Source organism: Dermacentor andersoni, chromosome 3 (assembly GCF_023375885.2).
Source record: "Dermacentor andersoni chromosome 3, qqDerAnde1_hic_scaffold, whole genome shotgun sequence".
NCBI lineage: Eukaryota > Metazoa > Arthropoda > Arachnida > Ixodida > Ixodidae > Dermacentor > Dermacentor andersoni.
The window spans coordinates 42,514,252-42,533,862 of NC_092816.1; the positions used below are offsets into that span (position 1 = coordinate 42,514,252).

A 19,611-nucleotide genomic window follows, 5' to 3' on the forward strand; every position below is an offset into this window, starting at 1 on the left:
AAAGTGTCAATGAGAAAATTGTAGAGCAGCATGAAAAACTCCCTATACAACTTTCTGTTGCTCAACAGACGCTACATAAAAGTGTCCTTCCGAGCGTGAAATACGCCCGCGAATACGCGCAAAGTGCTTCGAGTGGCCAGTCGCGCGGAATTTCGCTCTGACGGACCGTCCCTCAGGACACTCCAACAAATACATAAATAACACAGAGTTAATGTCCATTGTTAACCGCAGTACGAATAGGATGGACAAAGCTTTATTGGATTTATTTGACTGTGGTTGGGCCCCTAGACGTCCTGACCGACATCTCTAGGCAAGCACGGTCCACGAGCCAGAGCTGGTCATCCTAGCAAGTGGCCCGAAGAGCGGCCTCCCACGAGGACAACGGAGGGTTGGGAATGGAGGTAATTAGCGCGCTGACATGAACGCGAGAGTCACGCAGACAACACAAACGCGAGGTCCAGAAAACACAAACTCCGACTAAGAATGGTCGACGTTTGTGTCTCCTGGACCACCGTGTGCGCGTCTGCAAACCATATATACCTTCTTTCACGATGTATCCATACCACCTATAGCTCAACTTTCTGTGGTTCTATGACTTGTCTGCCTGCAGCTGGCACTATGCGGTAGCAGCAGCTGTGACGTCTGTCATAGAGGCTGCAAGCCGCGCGCGACTCCTTGGCAATGTGTTGGCGTCTGTACGATAGTGGCGATCCCCCCCCCCCCCCTTCTTGCAGCAAACGTTTATTTATAGTTAGCCATTAATTCGATCGATCGCGCGACACGGCGAGTTCGAGCGACGCGCCGTCCGTACTAGGAATTAACGGCAGTCACGTGGTGCACGCCGGCCTAAATAGCCAGGCGAGCAGTTAACACTTTGAAAGTAGAGTTTGCCAGAAAAGCGCGGCGCGGCCGCCGAAGCCGGAAGAACACTGCGTACCTGCCGATTCACTAGAGCACGGAAACGACGCCCTTGAATGTGCCGTGGAGGTCGTTAACTTAATACAGTATATAGGTTACATACAAAAGTGCCCGCACTTAAAGGACGGAAAATTAGCCTCCGAGCAAGGTTATAGGTGTGAAAGCCTCGGTAGTGTGAATGGAATTCACCGGGTTTTACCAACCGCCGCGTTTGTATTGTCTCGACCTTCACTTGAGACCTGGCTTGCCTCCAGGCTTCAACCGTCGTGAAACAACTTTACTGTGTATCGAATGTGGTTGGGCGTCGCATTTAGACGAATGTCTATGCATTGCTAATGGCCAGAAGTGCCGCGTGCAATTTTTCTGAGGATGTGACGAGGCAGTGGCGCGCACCCTATTTCTTTGCCACACTGCCCATCCTTGGACGTTCGACGATTTACTCTGCGAGCTATAGACCTTAGCCGCTTGGATGGCAGACCGCGCTCTCGAAGGAAGATATCCTGGGACCTTGGCCTATGCTATATATGCTATAGACACTCCTGCAGGCACGGAAGGCAACAAAATAAAAAAGCCCTATTCTGCTTCTTGAAGGCGACTGGACCGTACGAACGCTTCTCACTGTTACCGAACATTCCTCGGTGTCAGTGTTCCCACTTACTACGTCTTTATTATTATTTTATTATAATTGTCTTATTTATCTTTTCCACTCTCCAAGTGTGCATGGAAGCTAGCTAACCGGGCACGTCCGTGCCTTTCTCTCTGCACTGCGGACCGCGGCGTCCGCCAGCACGATTTCGGGTACAAAAAAAAAGATATAATAGTTGCAATTTGATCCGCAAACGACCTAACATACCGACCCTACGATTGCTCTCTTGCGAATAATGTTGCAAGCACTTGTACGTCTGAACATCGGCTCGGCTTTCAGATTCGCGGACCGACCGATTCTCGGATGTCGCCGAGAAATTTGATGCGCAGCCACGGCGAGGCAGACGTTAGCTGTCGCATCGATTGCTGCATGCGCAGCTGCGGCACGAACAACTGTACACTCCTGTGTTAGCTCCACAAGATGTCATTCGGGCGGAGGCATGGAGGAAGGAAAGCATACGAGAGGCCCCGGTCAGCACGGACGTATTGGAGAAAAGTGTGGCGGAAGTCATGCGCTGTTTTTCGCAAAGGGCCACTGTGACTGGTACTCCAAACGTCATCGTTGCCATAGCAATCCCGCTCCTTAAGCTCTCGCTGCTGCTCTAGGCCTCTGAAAAGTGAGGTCGTTTTCGGCCCGTGTCCTTCTCCCAGCACATGTTCTATTAGCGAGACAACCTGACTTCGGAGCGTGGTGTGTAAGCTTGAAAGTTGTGCTTTGGGTCTGCGAGTGTGAGTTGTTAGTCAGCAACAGACACACTCCAGTATAATCATGGCGTGGGTGATCGTCTGTCGTCTTCAACGTGCCACGGAAAAAGCACAGCAGGGCGTCTTCTTCACGAAAACATTTACGGAAGTTTCGTATGCCCTCTCCTGAAGAGCGTCGGCAGCACACACGGCTCGTAGCAATGCAAGTTCAAAGTTCCCGCCTATCCGCTCCGGCGAGCTGATTGGAGGCGCAACGGGAGATGGTGCACCAAAAAGGCTGCACCGACTTCAAAGTGACACCGACTTCAAAAACGTAACCTCAAGGCTTCTCCTATTTTGTTTCTTTACTCCATGGGTGGAGGAAACATAATCTTGACGTCATCAGGGGGCGCAAACGAAACGGTACGCCATTTCGGCGTTATGCAGCGCTGTAAGTGCATCGGCTGGTTCCATATAAATAATTGGTATGCGTATGCTAACTCTATAGCTGGTGCTTATCCAAATCAGTGAAGGAAGCACGTGCCTTGGACGTACACCATTACAGCGTATACCACGCACTTGCTTAGTTCGCCTTTGACGGATGCCGCCTGCTTCCTTCTTCACGCCTGCAGTAATTGAAATCGTTAGATATCGTATCCATTACAAATACGTGCGCCTCATTCAACGTTGATCTAAGAACTCTCGATTGTAACGTGTAAAATGTATACATACAAGGCGCTTTATTTTTCTTTTTAGCTGCACTAAATTTGTTATATTGTAACAATATAAATCCGATTTTTATTGTGACAATATAACAAATTTAGTGACGGTGACTATATGCTCACTATTCCAGTGTGCAGATTGGCAGCCTACTGGTAGAGCAATTTTCGCAGCTACGTGCACGATTAATGAAGTTATGGTAATCAACTTCCTAGATGATCTTAGTTGGCTATAATGCAGTGCCGTCCTCGCCATTATTTAGGGAATTGTAACTTTAAAATTTTGGCACAGCAAAAAAGAAAGAACGATAACAATAATAAATCACTAATAGTAAACGAAAACAAAACTTATATATTGCGACGCGGTACACGAGCGCTTTGACGTCAGCTGCGGTTAAACGCAACTATAGGTATAGTTGGAAACGATGCAGTTAGGAGGTGGGGGGGGGGGGGGGGTGTTGTTAGTTAAGGCGACGTGGAGCGTGTAGTAAATTAGGAAGTCACTTGCAGCCGCTTGTCGTCTGCTACGGCGCCCTTCGCGCTCTCGCTGATTCTGCGGAACTTGCTTCTTGCATGCCTTCGCTAACGAATGACTTGGCGGGAGCGCAATATATCTGCATACACACGGCCTGGTTGAAAGACGTTACCACGGGCTTAAAAGTTTACGGGCGTTCGACGAAGACTGATGGCGGCTCGATGCGCATCCACGCGTGGCTACCGCTGAAATGATACGCGCAGAGCCTCGGACGTCTCGCGTGGAAAACAGTGCGCGCTGTTCTCGAGACAAAGGCAATCGGCAGCAACTACGACCGGTCCGAGGGTAAAAATAGAAAGTGCGAAAGTGGGGCGGCCGGACGTTTGCGCGTAAACGTAGTTGCGTGCACCGTACCGTACCACCACCTGTCGAGATAATCAGCGTGGAAAGGGAATACGCAAACGAATGAAAGGGGCTATAGAATTAACGGAGGTGGACGAACAAGGAATAGCGTCGTCTGCACTTCGCGTGCATAAAAACCGTCTGGAAATCTGCGTTAACAGGGCCAGCCGTAGGGCGCACTATTTCTAGAGCTATCCGCTGCCCGACCAACTCCCTCACGATGCTTATCTCTGAATACGCAGGCTTGTTCATGGATCTGTAAGGTTAAAGCCGTGAGAGAACGAGACGTTCTCGGTAGCTGGCAAAGCCAGGGAAAGTTGGCCCTAAACTTGCCCGGGCAGCCGAATGCGGGACTACTTCCTGTCGTGCAAGGAGCAGACGAAGCGCGTCGCCCGCTGCTGCGCGCAACTACCGAGAAGGGGCGGCTCGCCGGCCTGCGGATTCCTTTTGAAACGTCGTTTGAGAACGGGCCCCCGTTGCATGATGGAAAGGAGTTGACAAGCGCTCCACTGCGCATCTGTTGGCGTCTAGCTTATACGGCGGTGCGCATAGGCAAATCGCGGCGACGTTTCTATTTCTTCCTGTCCATTCCGTACCCTTAAATTTGCTACGTAGCGCCTACGAACAGCTGTGTAGGCGCAGGAAAAAACAGTGCAGTGGACCAACGGCTGTCATTTAGGTGTTCTTGCGTGCTACTTTGCGGTCCAAATAGGCTCTTGCTTTTGCCTCTCGCGCAGGGACTGGTTCACAGTGCCGCCTCGCTTGAATGCGTTAGGTTCGCGGCGTGCGTGGAATAGAAAAAAAAACTATACATATAATAAAACAGGCCGAAAGACAAAACACGGCCAGGCCCCTGCGCGCTAGCGGAAGACGGCCCACTCAGACGGTCGAGGCTTGCCGAACGGTATCGTGTCGAGCGAGGACGAGTACCTTCACTGCCATGGCTTTTCCTGCTAACGAGCGAAAGGGTTTCGCGACATGGATTCCTTGCTGCTGCTGCTGGTGGCTCCTTGTCATCGGCGCATGTGAGTACTTATGGTACCTGTGTTACCCGCGAGAGCGAGGTTAAAGCTATTGAACGTGTAGTACCTTCGGTTTCCTAACGGATTTATAGGTGAAGTTGACGCTGCACGTGCATTTTGAACGGTAACATTTCGCCGTGGTTTCGGTGAGCTGCATTGAGTGCGGTAAGCTTGCAAATCGCGATGTCATACCCTAAAGTTTAATTAGCTGTTTGAAAGTGCGAGAAATTTCATTAAATACATTAATAGATGTACGTTATGTGGAATAATGTTACGTTACTTAAGGCACGTTTTATCGTGTCTTAAGACCTGCCGCGCTCCTGAACACGAGGTCGCCGGTTCGATCCAGGCTGCGGCATGCAGCCCCGTTTTGACGGGATCAGAAACCGCCCGTGTAATGTGCATTGGGTACACGCTAAAGAAGTGGTCAAAATTAATCCGAAGTCCGCCAGTACGGCATGCCTCATAATCAGATTGTGGTCTTGGCACGTAAAACCTCAAAATTTGAATTTGGCGGTGACTACTGTAGAATTGACGGCTGCGGTCGAGCTCTATTCACGTGTATATGCATTCACATAGTTGTGAATATGCACATATCCAGACAGATAAGCCAGGGCAGTCAGTATGGGTGAGACGACCCATAAATCGTTGATAAGCGAATGTTAGTGACCATGAACAGTGTGAATTAGGGGTGCAGAGGACGCGCTAAAATAATCAGGCCAGCTCGTTTTATTTGCCCCATTTGTGCACACCAATACAATGCTGTGAGCAAAAGCAAATTATTATACCTTTTAGTAATTGTTCGATTAGTTTCGCGGAGCAGCATTTCATCACTGTGGTCAATTACGTATTTGAGTAAAGTAATTACAATCCACTGATTCCTTACTACTGTGTATCAAGTCTGCTAGGACTCTAAGTTTCTTGATGTGAACATTTCTAAAGTTGCTGATTCTCGTACATTGTTTACTACAATAAACGCCATGGTGATGACAACTTCACCGACTGCGTTAAGTTTGTTCGCAACTGCAATGTATCACCTAAAATATTTTCGAGCAATAAATGCCAGTGAAGGCACTCTAAAAACATGCGTTTATGTAGAATAGTTTTACTTTACTTGAGAAACATAATTTTCTGTGTGCAGCCGTAGCTGCTAACATCGGAATCGATAGTACGCCTAAGGCGTCCGGATGTGTTATGATAACGCTTTATTCTGCGAGCAGCATTAATTAAGGTCTAACGCCATTTGGTATGTCCATGTAGGACCACGTGAATAGAATTATATATAATGTAAGGCAATAAGCAGCTTGCATGCGTGTGTGACTCGTTCTTTCTTATTTATTTATTTATTTCTATTATTTTGCCCGTGTTACATGGGTGCGCCAACGTGCACGGCGAAAGCCAGGTGGCAATAATTATCTCACGCTGGTCATGACCACGACCGCAGCCTCCTGTATATATAACGTGCCCCAGCTCATAATCAGATCACAAAGGAAAAAATTTTTCGAGAAATAAAAACATGATGGAAGATAGGATTTTAAGATCTACGGTGTTCAATCACCAGACCTCTGGCGATCGAACACCGTAGATCCTTACAATCTTATCTCCTACCGCGACCTTCTTAATATCTTTTTTTCTTCTTTGAACAGTTTGTCTAACATTAGCTGGACGCCTGGTATTATAGACATGCAGCATCACGTTTGTGTACAAGAAGCCTATATGACGTCGCTTGCACGCATGCACACGTGGGCAGAATTAAAAAAAAGAGAAGAAAGCGTTTTGTTATTTCTCATCGAGCTACAGACGGCAATTCGTGGACGAAGTAATACGCGTCTCAGCTCGTGTTCCTTACGATAAAAGGCTGAGGGCGAATATAATAACGCGCCTACCACAACCAGCAGACTCGCGGTATAGGCAACGGTAGACGCAGCTATCTGTATATGACTGGCAGTAGTTTAGCGCTTAGTGAAGACGAGGACAAAAGTGGAGCGCACGGGCGCTACTCGCAGCATTGAACAGCTTCCTGGAGGTAAACGTGGTTACTATACCGATCGCTTATTTCGACGCGCGCGTGTAACTTCGGTGACGAAATTTGAACGCTCGCCTTACTTGTGACGTTAAATTTCGCAGATACTTCACCCTGTACTATTGGCGCTGTGCACTGCACTCTATCGTTCTCAAATGAAAAAAAAAAAAAATAAAGAGAAGTCGCCGCCGAAGCGCTCCGTACAGCTGGTTAACCAGCGAAGCTGAAACATGCGGTCCCGGTGTTCATCACTGGGTTAATCCCGACGGTTCATTAAACGACGGCTCGGTAGGCTGCCGGACCCTCGGTACGCAGTTGCTGCTGGCGCTCGGCTGCACGAGCCTGTTCTTGTTCCCGGGCTGCAGCATCGGCAAGCCGTAGACGAGCTGGTTCCCGGTTCTGTTCGCGGCGTTGCTGATCGAAAGCTGCCTGCTCCTCAGGAGTACGTATGACGCGTGGTGTACCCATTTCGGAGCCGGAGACGAAGTGCTGCGCGCGCGCTCGGCTGCGACGGAGAGCAACGACGTCACTACTGGGACAGCCAATAACGCGCCTCTCCTTTTTTTTTTTTTTTTCGCGCATGCGCATGGGGTTGCGCCGGGGGACTTTTCGGCGAACAGGCGAAAGACGGACGGACGGACGAATCGGCTCGCCATATACAGCTTCGCTGTAATAAATGTGGGGCTTTCAAGTTCCGAAACTGCGCAGTCGGTATACCAAGGGAAGCCATAGTGCTGGGCTCTGGATTAATTTTGAACACATAGAGGTTCTTTAACGTGCGCCCAGATCGCGGCGCGAAGTGCGTCCTTGCTCCGTCTAAATGCACATCGCGCCGAGGACGGGAATCTAACCCGCAACTTCGGCAGCTCAACGCCATTGCCACCGTGACACCGCGCCGCAGTTTCGTCAATGAAAGCGCAAAAAAAAAAAAAAAATCTACAGATCGCTGAACAGCACAATGTGAAGTTCTTCCCTGAGGTTCGCGACATATTAACGTGTTTGATTAGAACTAGGCATGCGGTGCACGGCTCCCTGCCGGTATACAAACAGATTTACGGCTAAACAAAATTAATCGGTGAAAGCTCGCGCACTTTTTGTGTGTATGTGTGTGTTTGTAGTTGGACAGTTTCGTTCGCGTTTCGTATTTGCGAGCGAAAATTGCGGCAACGCCATTCCTTGTCCTTTAACGCAATCGGAAAGCATTTCTCTCTCTCTCTCTCTTATCGCGTGCTCATGTTTCCGTGTTTCGTCTTTCTTCCGTCAGCAGCCGGAAGTCACAAAGGCGTCGGCTGGAGTTACGGAGCGAAAGGCAAGTGCTGCTTATTTTTTGCTGCACACATACATCGCCTTGAATGGCTTCGGATGACGCGGGAACAGGCGTAACTTGAGAGGTCACTGCCCTGTAGTGGACCTAAATGCTGGGGAAGGAGGCTATACGGAAGCGGTGACGATGATAACGACGTCGCGAATTGAACAGATGGATGCGCCGCAAGCTCAATTATTGGTGCTATCATTAACATTAGGTTAGCGACCGGGAACAGTCATTTCATGTTGTTTCCAGTGCGAACTTTTGTGAAACCGCCTTCGTTGGTACGTGCCATACTTAAAGGACAAACAAATAAACAAACAAACAACAACAACTAAGATACAATACGTTCCTGGGCCAACCACGGAGCTGTACATAAGGAATAGAAAAGCTATTGGCAATGGGTTCAGGGAAGTCTTATATCTGAACTACAGTAGGTACTGTTCTTTGATCGCGGTAACCGAGTGGTTAGCGAGTCGGCCTTATCACTGAGTAACCACTGAGTAAACTGATAATGCACATACGTTCATCATCAGGATAAATTTTGAAAATTCAACTTCAAGAATAGCAAAAAGAAGACGTACATGTACGAGAAGGAGAGGACGCTTGTTCTATGGTTCTCGTTCATGTCTTTTATGCCCTATTTATGAGCTGAAATCATAACTAAATAGCCCAGCAGCTCGTTTTAGAAGGTTTAAAGGGCAAGCTTACGAACCCGTTAGGACTTAGCACCGTTAGCACCTGCGACACTAAATCGAAAAAGCGTGTCGTTGTGTAGATGGCATAGAAAAAAAAACGCACATGCTTATTATTATTATTTTTTCTTATTTAGTTGGAATGATCGCGGCTGGTGGAGAGACTAGTAAACGAAATAATTTTGCAATGAAATTGTATTCAGATGTTATCCAAAGCGAGAAGACAGGTGCAGCGTACATAAGTAGCACCAAACAATACCCACTGCCGAACGTCATATGTGAAACAAATTCGAGTGTGAACGACCGCGGCTTCACCTAAACAGCCCATGGCTCCCTGAGCGACACATCTTCATGTTCGCTATAGCCGGGATAAAAGTTATCGCACGTTTGTTTCGGCGTCATGCTTGATTGCGCACAGTTGGCTGTGGAAAGTATTTGAAAACCATCGAAAAATATTCGTGTTTGCGAATAGTGACTCTACAATTAGAGGACCGAACCGGATAGGACAATATTGAATTCGTTACTCGAAAAATTTCGAATATTCTTACACCCCAGTGGTTTGCGGCAATGTTCGTTCAAAGGCTTCGTGCAAAGCCACGGGCTATTGATTTCTTTGTTTTTGTTTGTTTGTTTGTTGTTGTTTTTGTATCCACCGTCTAGCAAGTGCGGTCAGACTAAGAAAACTGGTTAAGAGTTATAGGAGTAAAGAGTAAGGGCGATAGACCAGGACAGAAGAACACAAACGACTGGACCGGCGCCATTCAAGCATGAACCAGCTAGCCCAAGCAAGAGTTTTACAAGAGTTGTAGGAGTGAACATTTAGTGTGAAAGACGAAAAAGAATATATATTGTAGGAATATATATTTCGGGGGAAACTAAACCAACTTTAGCGCTCAAACATCCTCGTGCACAAATTCAAGCTGTCGCACCTCATCCGTAGCAGACTTGTGTATATATAGATGTATATGTGATCGATCGGTCGACAAGATTATTGTGCCCGTGGACGGGGACGCGTACTCAGCAACTGTCCTCCTGTCGCATACGGGTGAAGCATCTGCACAGTATACAAAAGTGTAATCCTGGCCCAGCCTTGTCATCCCTTCGCTCCCACAGGAAAAAACTTTCACTGTCAGTCAGTTTTGTCAGTTGTTGTGGGGCTACAGCTATTGTTCGAGCTACGAAGCAGGCTACTTAAATTCCTAGTCATTGTTGGTTGGCTGGTTGGGATTCCTCTACGAGCTTGCTCATAGTTGTTGTTGTTGTTATTGTTGCTTTTGTTTTTTGTTGTCGTCGTCGTCATCATTTTCGTTCTCGTCTTTTTAGTCGTTGTTGTTGTCTTTGTTGTGTCTTCGTTGTCTTTGTTGATGTGTTGTTGACGTTGCTTTTGACGATGCAGTTGTTTAGTTGTTGAGCTGCCCTGTGCTGTCGCGAAATGTAAAGATTCGCGTTGAGAGATGCGTTCGAGCGGGCAATGCCGAGTTAGATTACGTCGCTCACTTTTGAGCCGCGAAACACCGCGAAGCGTGACAATGCGAATATGTGCGGCAATCTGCGAAGCTTCGCGCGGCTTGGACGGAATAACCCGTCTTTGCTTACTGCCTGCAGCAGGGTGGAGGAGACACAGATGTAAAAAAAGTGTATGCAAATAAAGAAAAAATAAACGTCGCAGCGCGCACGCACGCACGCGCACGCACACACACACACACAAACACACACACACACACACACACACACACACACACACACACACACACACACACACACACACACACACACACACACACACACACACACACACACACGCACGCGCACGCACGCACGCACGCACACGCACTTTCGTTTGCGATGCAACAAGCAACGACCGCACAAAGAATTCATTAATTATTTCTTTCTTTGTTCCTTCCTTTCTTTCAACGTAAAAAAGATTCTGGGAGTTTACTTGCCAAAGCGCCACGATATTGATCATGAGGCACGCCGCACTGGAGGACTCCGGGTTGATTTTTAATTGCCTGTTGACCTTTCGCGCGCGTCCAATGCACGGCCGCGCGGGCGTTTTCGCCCTCATCGAAATGGGGCCGCTGCGGACGGGGTTGGTTCCCCGCGACGTCGTTCTCGGCAGCACAATTAGCGCCTGTAGTCAATAAGCCACCGCTGCGGGTATATATTCATTCGTAGTGCTGTCGTGGACAGACGAAAGCGCAACGAGAGAGAAAAAGAAAAGAAGACGACGTAAAAAAAAAAAGAAGATCGGATGTTTTGCGCATCGGAACCGTGGTTATACTTAATAGCCACGCCGTAGTTGGGGGGCTGAATCAAGCTGAAGAGAACTTCAAGCTGAGAACTTCAAAATCAAGCTGAAGAGAACTTCAGCTTGATTTTGACCACGTATTCAGCTTGATTTTGACCACTTACTTTAACGTGCATCTAAACCTAAGTGCACGAGCGTATTCGTATTCCTTCCTCACCCAAACGTGGCCGCCGCCACTGCTGGTATATCGAACCTTCCATGAACGTGGAGCTCAGTAGCGCAATGTCGCAGCCCTGAACGGTACCGAAGTACTGTGGCAAGTAAAAGACCCCAAAAGAAAAATAAAAGAAATAAAGGATGCGCCTTAGCTGGGAAGCACACGTATATTACTATTCTTGATTAGAACTTTGATGGGCGTCGTGCAAAGCTTACTGCCATATTTCTTTATTTTTTTTTCGATAGTTTATATGCGTCTATTACGGCCGATTTTGAGGTTCGTAGCCGTTTATTCCGGAATATCCATATTCAGTTCGCAACGAAAATTCCACCATTCCAATATGCCTCCAGTTTTAACACACCCTGTAGTTGCGATGTGCGGCACTAAGTATATGCCGTCACGTGACCGCCACCGATCCGCGCAGGAACTGACGAGTGGGCCGATCTTCCCATGGGCGGGTTGAACCAGTGTGGCGGCAAATTCCAGTCGCCCATCAACATCAGAACGCACGAGACCAGGTTCAACATCTCGCTGGGCCTGCTCCGATACTCCGGCTACGCAAAAGACCTGCGGGACGCCTTCGTTGTGAACAACGGTCACACAGGTAACAAACGAGAAGAAAGGGGGCTAACCGAGGGGCCCGATTTTTATTAGTCATATCTTCAGAAGCCAACAAACACTGACACTAAGGACAACATAGGGGAAATTACTTGTGCTTAATAAATGAAACAAACAAACGATATAGATTGATGGAAATGAAAGTGCATGAAAAAACAGTCTACGATCCCACAACTTTCGCATTCCGCATGCGATGCTCTACCAATTGAGCTACCGCGGCGCCGTATCCCCATCCACTTTCTTGGGTATTTGTGTGTCCTAGTAGAACCCTGGGAGTGTTAGCCAGCGCCACCACTCACAGACCTTGGCGGCGGACGTGGAACATCCCTTCTGCCGCAGGCGTCACGAGACGGTGATCTTTTTGGGTGAAGGCAACTGGTCAATAAACCCACACGTGCTACCCGAAGGCACCAATGTTGCCGTATTCGAGACCCTCGTTATGCAATAAACGAGAAGAAAGGGGGTTAACCGAGGGGCCCGACACAGGTAGGTGACATATATAATATAGTCGCAATAAATGCTGCCCCCGCGGCGGCTCGCTGCTCGGTCGCGTTGCGCCTTCGGTATACGCATACTTCGTTGTACGCGCCTATACGTGCTGAGCTACTGTCGAGCTCGTTGAACTGAGCTAGTGTTGCCTATACGTTAGTGCGTCTCTAAGTATAGGGAGATGAGAGAGTACTTATACTGCTTGCTTTCGGCGGCAGGAACATAACGCGAGAAAACAATGCGTTGTGTTATTATAGTTGGGTCACGAATGATAGCAGAATTTTGCGCCGAACGTGCTCGAAGATAACTCCTTCATGTGGACTGCTCTGTGCGATCCTTTTATTTTTCTAGGAAACTGTTCGCTAGGAACCGCACTCTGTATTGTAAATATATACTTCAAACAACAACAACAATTCGCACCATCTCAGAGGTTTAGACGGTCTCATTGAAAGGACGTACAGCGGCCTATTAAGTTATAGGCTCCATCGGCAGGTTTACGCTTCGGCAATGGCGAAACGATCGCACTTTTCATGAGAGGGCCGGGCTTGATGTAGTCACAAAGGACGACCGTGTAGTCGCCGCACGGCGCAGTTTGCCGTGACGTCATGATCTTGGACAGTGTCCACTCTGGTGGTGTTAACTGTTTACCGGCAAGTATACGAACTGCATTGCATGTCAGAGCAACCGGAGGGGCAACCAAGAAAATTTTGAGAACGTTTCCCTCTCCTTAGAGGCCCTAAATACGAAACGAATAGCTTGAAATTCGTGACGCGACATTGACGTATACCGGCAATGAGGTCTCGGCGCGAAATTCAATCGAAAGGGAAGTTCCACGTTCGTTTTCGTCAATAACAATTTCAGCTGTTTTCCACCGATTAAAAAGTATAGTTTTTACATAATACGTACCGGACGAGTCTAAAGCGAGCTAGTGTTGCTTTTTTTAGTGTCCCTTTAACGTTCTAGCTGTAGCAACCGATGTTGTGGTTTGTGCTCATTCACGCAGCACTATTACACGCTAACGGTATTGCATGTATGCGGACGTGGGTGTCGTTCCCCAAAACGCACATAACGTGCATGCAGTTTTGGTGGCCGCCCCGAAGGGAGGTAGCAGCGCGACAGTGACTGCCAGAGGCCTGCCTGGCGTGTACAGGTTCAACCAGTTCCACTTCCACTGGGGATCCGACTCTACGCTGGGCACCGAACACCATATCGACGGTGAAGCCCACGCCATGGAGGTGAGTCCGTCAAGGACTCCTTTAATTGCGAGCGCTAGGGATCGGTGCAACTGTGACAGAAGTAAAGTTTGTCGTTGAGACCGCGGTGTCTCTCAGAAAAGTTATAAGCGTCTTCGTAGTGCGGGACACACAAGAGGCACTATAGAACTCGGTTCACGTACGTGCTGTAACTCAAAGTACATGCGATCCCTGCAGTTCTAATTGCTATTGTATTAACTATAACGGGAGACACGCTATGTAGCTATCACATCACTAAACGCGTCCCAAATCAGTTTATTCCTTCATTTAATACGAAAGAAATTAATGTAGCAGGAGCGAAAAAGATTGAAAATATTGATGGGATACCCTTAAACCATTACGAACCGTTACTGAAGGATAGTGAACAACGAGCTTGCGTTTTTGCAGGTAGAAAGCCGAGATATAACAACGCGGACGAATATTATAGGCATTACTGAGGGATTCTCACGCATAAATGTAAAGAAACTGCAGATGTAGCTAAAGCTAAAGGTATATAGTCTTCACATAATACAATGGGCGCCCTTGTTCGCTGAAGAGCTCCGAAATTTCCGCGTATTGTCAGGAAACTTAACTTCAACGAGACGTTCTTGTGCGAGTTTTGTGGAGTTTTGTGCGAATAATCCATTTCTTTTGCCGATAGTGCGAATCGGCATTCGGGACATGGTGGGGAAGATAGCAACATATTCAAATTCGGAGACAAAAATGCAGGTGGAGGGAAATCAGACGCGAAACTACACAACTTAAAAAAAGAAAGAAATGCAACTGAACGTCATGCGAAGAAAAAAAGCAAAATGCTGTTACATAGAGAGAGAGAGAGAGAGAGAGAGAAATAAAATAGATGAGAAAGGCAGGGAGGTTAACCGGAAAATAAATATCCAATTTGCTACCCTGGCTGTCACATAAATTTGAAACAAGTCTCATAGAGTGTCCCAGCTGACGTTAGCCAAGCTGTTAAAAGAGAGAGATTTCGGAAATGTATTTCAAGGTATGACTATAAAACTTATTGTTAGGGGAGTTGGTGAAGCTTAACAAAAGTTTAAACAGCGCGAACTAGAGACCACGGAGAGGGCATGACCCAAGGACATGGCATGTCCTTGTGTCATGTTCTCCCTGTGTTCGCTAGTTCGCGCAGTTTAAATTTTTGCTACGGCATTCGGTAGTCAGACCTCTGATGACCTCTGATGAGCACCGAATGCATTATAATCCTATCTTCGAGCAATTCGTTTTATTATATTTCTTTTTTTCATTAAACAGCTTGGCTGGGACACGCGGTAAAATAATGTGCAAACACGCGCTCCAATGTACGTGGTAAGAAGAATACTCGAAACAGCTCCATTCCTCTCTGACTGTCTGCACGATAGCATATGCCTGCCCCCTTGAAGGACTCTCAAATGAAACCGAAGGGCCTTTACCCACAAGGCCCACGCGCGTCAGCGAAGTGAATTACGGACGACTTCTTGCTTCGACATGACAAGGCCACGACTGTCGCGCTCAGCAGCGTAAATCGGCTTGTGATTCTGAAGGTCGCGCAAGCCTGCAACGTACTCTTTATTTATTTTTTAAATACTTTGCCTGACGTGACGCTTGTTAGACTAACGGTCATATACAACCGAGTAATGGCATGCAGCCGCGAGGTAATGTCGGGGATTATCGTCAAGCCGTAATTTCGTCACGCCGAGAGAGAGATAGCAAAGAGAGGAATGGAAGGAAGGTCAGCCAAACGGGCGTCCGGTTTGCTACCCTACACTGGGGGAAGGGAAAGGGGAACGGAAAGAGGAAAGCGGGATAGAGGGAATACTGTCTGTGCACGCAGCAAAGCGCCTGGAAATCGGTCAAGTCAAAGCAATTAAGGGCTCCGTCGATACGTTAGGCTGCCATCGTTCTCCTGTCTGAATCTGATCTTGGTGCTTCATAGCTGGTGATGCACGTCGAACCGAGCCTCACAACGTAAATATACCGAGGTGAGCAGGAGACGATAGACTGCAGACGTAAAAATTGCCCTGTGTGATTTGTCGCAGATTTGGTTGTGCGTATCCGATTGAAACGCAATGGTTATTAGTATTGCATGTAGTGCTAAAGTTTCGGTTTACGGCATAAACCTCATATGTGTTATAGTTAAAGACTAATCATGCAGCCCGGCTAAGCGCATTCCTGCAAAAGTCCACCACTGCAGGTGCGACTCGTATAATAAAACCATCCTGTGGCTGAAATGAAGGTACCCCCGCACGTGATCCTATTCATACAAGGCGGGCATCGCATCACTTGTCAATACCGGATTGTCTGTTATTAGTTGTCAAATTGTCACTCAGTGTTGCTGCTCGCCTGCTGTGTTTCAGATGCACCTGGTACACACTAACACGAAGTACGCCACAGCTGAGGAGGCGTACAGACACCAGGACGGTCTCTTGGTCATCGGCGTGATCTTCAAGGTACCGTCTTCCATCTATAGTGTATAGTAGTCGTTACGGCTTCGTAAGCGCTAATCATTTGCGTAAGCTGATTTGTATGCCAGGGATTGAGTTGTAGGCCAGGTCAGAGTCCGGCAAAATATTGAGGGGAGGGGGGGTGGAATCCGCTGATACATGACAAATAATTAAGTCTATGACAATGCAGAGGTCGTTGCACAGGATCCGTACAAGACGACGCACCTCCACAGGCGCTCTATCGATGTCATCGCTTTCTCCACTGCTTCATCGACACTCACGGCTTAACTTTCCTCTCATCCTTTTTTTTTTCAGAGGAAAGCCAATGTTTGCAAGTCTATATGGCCGATGAAAACTATTATTCTTGCTTCGTATAGCTGTCTACTAATTTATTATCGCAATCGATGCTTCACCATTCGGGCGAAACTGCGACTTTTTTTTTTTTTTTGCGTCTGAATTGGCGTTCTGTTATTCACGTTATTCGACGGTAAATTATGCCCTCCTCGAAATAGAACCTATCTACAAGGACCTCACGTTCGCTACACGCTCATGGCCTTTTTTTTTATAAGACAATCTGCCCGTTTAAAAAGAAAAAAAACATCGCTCTCTCTCTCTCTCCTGTATCTTTCGAGCATGCACCCCGTCCGTATAGCGTTACAGACCTGCGCGACCAGCCGTATACACTCGCCAGCCAATGAACCAATTGTTCATGATTCTGAAGTTCGTTACAAGGAGGAAATGTGTTTTATAACACGTTTTACGCGTTGATTTCTCTACTTCCCATACTTGAGGATCGCTGGTTCAGGGGCTTAATAACACAAAACTTTTCGTTGTCAAGAACTGCTTGTCGCTCGCCGCCCACCTCGTCCGCTTTTATCTTTACAGGCTGGTACCGAGAAGATACTGACGGGCTAGTTGGTGAGCCATGATACTGAAGCAGCGCACGTATACATCTGACACGTACACGCACGCATAAAAAGGACACACAGAGGCGCTGGACTGCAACTGTACTGCTTTATTGCTCAAAAGACCCGCCTTTTTGTAGTGTCCCTCGATAAGCGCGCGTGCTCTGATGAGTGAGGCGCGAACGAGACCTGTGCAGAGTAAAACGCACACACAAGAAACACAAGAACAAGGCTAACATTTTTGGATTTCCACTCTATGGATAATCAAAGTCCCTTTGAGCAATAAAGCAGTAGTCCTTCCTACGTGTGCGTGTCAGATGTAAGTGCGCTACTTCTATATCACGGCCGGTACTTTTTCTTGAACGAACAGCCTCGCGAATCTGGGCGCTGTCGTTTGTGGTCCTTGAGTTGCGCCTGCTTTTGACCCGCCGTGGTTGCTCAGTGGCTATGGTGTTGGGCTGCTGAGCACGAGGTCGCGGGATCGAATCCCGGCCGCGGCGGCCGCATTTCGATGTGTGCGAAATGCGAAAACACCCGTGGTACTTAGATTTAGGTGCACGTTAAAGAGCTCCAGGTGGTCGAAATTTCCGGAGTCCTCCACTACGGCGCGCCTCATAATCAGAAAGTGGCTTTGGCACGTAAAACCCCATAATTTAATTGTTTGTGTGTGTGCGTGTGTGTGTGTGTGCGTGTGTGCGTGTGCGTGTGCGTGTGTGCGTGTGTGTAAGAGCGTCGGCGTCTTCGCAGGTCTATCGGCGCGACAACCGAGCGTTGAACAGCGTCGTCTACTCGCTGGACCGTATGATCAAGCTGCGGACCAAGCGAGCGAAGCTGTCCAAGGCGATCTCACTGTCGGACCTTCTCCCGAGTAACCCGAGACAGGCCTACTTCTACAAGGGCTCCCTCACGACGCCCCCCTGTGCCGAGGCAGTCACGTGGGCGGTGCTCAAGAGACCGGCTAAAATAAGCGAAGGACAGGCAAGTAAAAAAAAAGATAACGTAACGATTGAAGTGTACAGTGGAGCAGAGCACAGACATTTATTTTTCCACGCTGGAAAAATTGAGCGGTTTTTCAGGTACGGCCTGGTGGCAATACGTTCGCACGCAAACAGTCTGCATGCATAGCTCGAATTTCAGACAACTGTTCACTGTAATTCGGTTAAAAAAAATTGCAGTCAGTAAAAGTACGGGGATCTTTTTTCTACGGCAACGCTTTCTTGTGGAGAGGAGGGTGGCAGCTAGTGGCGAGGGGCCGGTCCCCACAGTGCGTGGGACCTGCGTTACGTTTATTTTTTTCTAGCCAGGTGACGCTGAGTTTAGTCGCGTCTATTGTGGACCGAATAAAGTTGTTTCACTCGCCCACTTACTCACCCACCCACCAAAGTGCCTTTCACAGAATGTCAGCCACATATTTAGCCCGTGTTTTCTTCGCAGTTGAGGGCATTTCGTCATCTGGAAGCTGAAAGCGTGGACAAAGATGGCAAGGAGCGCTTGGTGAACAACTTCCGGCCTACCATGCCACTACACGGACGGGACGTCTACAGGAACTTTCTGATCGTCCCAGTCAACGTTAAAGGGCCGCGGAAGGGAAAGCCTACGTCGGAGAAAGTGAGATAGGCTAGATCGCTAAATCGCCGTTTCGAAACTCAGCGTCAGCATTCCTTCGCGGCAGAGGAGTGATTATACTTATTGGTGAAGCATTGGACAAGGCTTTCCATCTTTCGGATCGCGTCGAGACAGCTGCACCAATGGCGTCAATGGATTGCGCGATATCTTGGCTTGTCTGCGCTAAATTTACTTCCTTTTATATAAAAAAGAAGAAAGTCGTAAAAGCGTTTGAGGGCCAACCTTTCGTAACATGCATTCAGGCATTCAGCAGTGTACCAATGTAGCTTATAGTACGAGACTTTCGTGATACTTTCTTGGCTTAACGCTTCCTTTACAAGGGCCAAGCTGCTACGTCACCGCATCGATCTGCTTTGGCGGTGCGTGTTGCCGTCAGCGGTGTCCGTCCGGGGTCAGCTGCTTCGATTGCATGATCGAATGATTTATTTATTTATTGATGCATTTGGTTGGATGTCCCAAAGTAAAAACTGGGACATATGAGAGACTCCATAGTGGAGGGCCCCGGATTACTTTAGAGCATCTGGTGCACACAAATCTAACTACACAAACTTTTTTTTTCTTTTTTTACATTTCATTCCCACTGAAATGCTGCCGCTGCTGTCATGATTCGAACCCGTCACCTCGCGCTCATAGCTCCACAGCGCCACAGCGATGGGTCGGTTCATTCATTTAGCAATTTGACGTTGTGTATGGAAGCCGTCGACGTATATACTGTGTCTGTTGTCAACATTTCCAATCCACAATAAATAAATCAATATGTCATTAGACTCTGTATTGTAACATTCCCTCGTTAGCTTGTAATTACAGGTACTTTATAGCGACAAAGTTCAGAAACCACGCGACCTTGTAGTCGCTAACAACACAGTCGGGCGGCCTGAAAGCTCAACAGAACGAGATTGAAACAACCAAATTTTGACCGACCGACTGCTTCTGGCGTCCCTTT

At 47.9% G+C, this 19,611-nt stretch overlaps 1 protein-coding gene across 2 annotated transcripts; it reads left to right on the forward strand.

The window, feature by feature from the left end:
* The first annotated feature begins 3,958 nt into the window (after positions 1-3,958).
* LOC126516798 (carbonic anhydrase 2-like) lies at positions 3,959-19,433 on the forward strand. 2 transcript variants are annotated; one of them, XM_055064314.2, is made up of 7 exons: positions 3,959-4,868; positions 8,156-8,197; positions 11,779-11,958; positions 13,542-13,696; positions 16,051-16,143; positions 17,790-18,020; positions 18,477-19,433. In XM_055064314.2, the coding sequence occupies exons 1-7, from the start codon at positions 4,784-4,786 to the stop codon at positions 18,657-18,659; spliced, it is 969 nt and encodes a 322-aa protein (XP_054920289.1). In that variant the 5' UTR covers positions 3,959-4,783; the 3' UTR covers positions 18,660-19,433. The 2 variants fall into 2 exon arrangements, with proteins under 2 accessions (XP_054920289.1, XP_050022863.1); XM_050166906.3 differs by having other exon boundaries at positions 3,962-4,868; positions 8,153-8,197.
* The last annotated feature ends 178 nt before the right edge of the window (positions 19,434-19,611 follow it).

Bases quoted from the DNA above. Each gene is read 5' to 3' on its own strand.
- LOC126516798 (XM_050166906.3), top strand. From the start codon at position 4,784: ATGGCTTTTCCTGCTAACGAGCGAAAGGGTTTCGCGACATGGATTCCT. The intron at 11,959-13,541 runs GTAACAAACGAG...ACGTGCATGCAG, and splicing joins TGTGAACAACGGTCACACAG to TTTTGGTGGCCGCCCCGAAG. The intron at 18,021-18,476 runs GCAAGTAAAAAA...TTTTCTTCGCAG, and splicing joins CTAAAATAAGCGAAGGACAG to TTGAGGGCATTTCGTCATCT.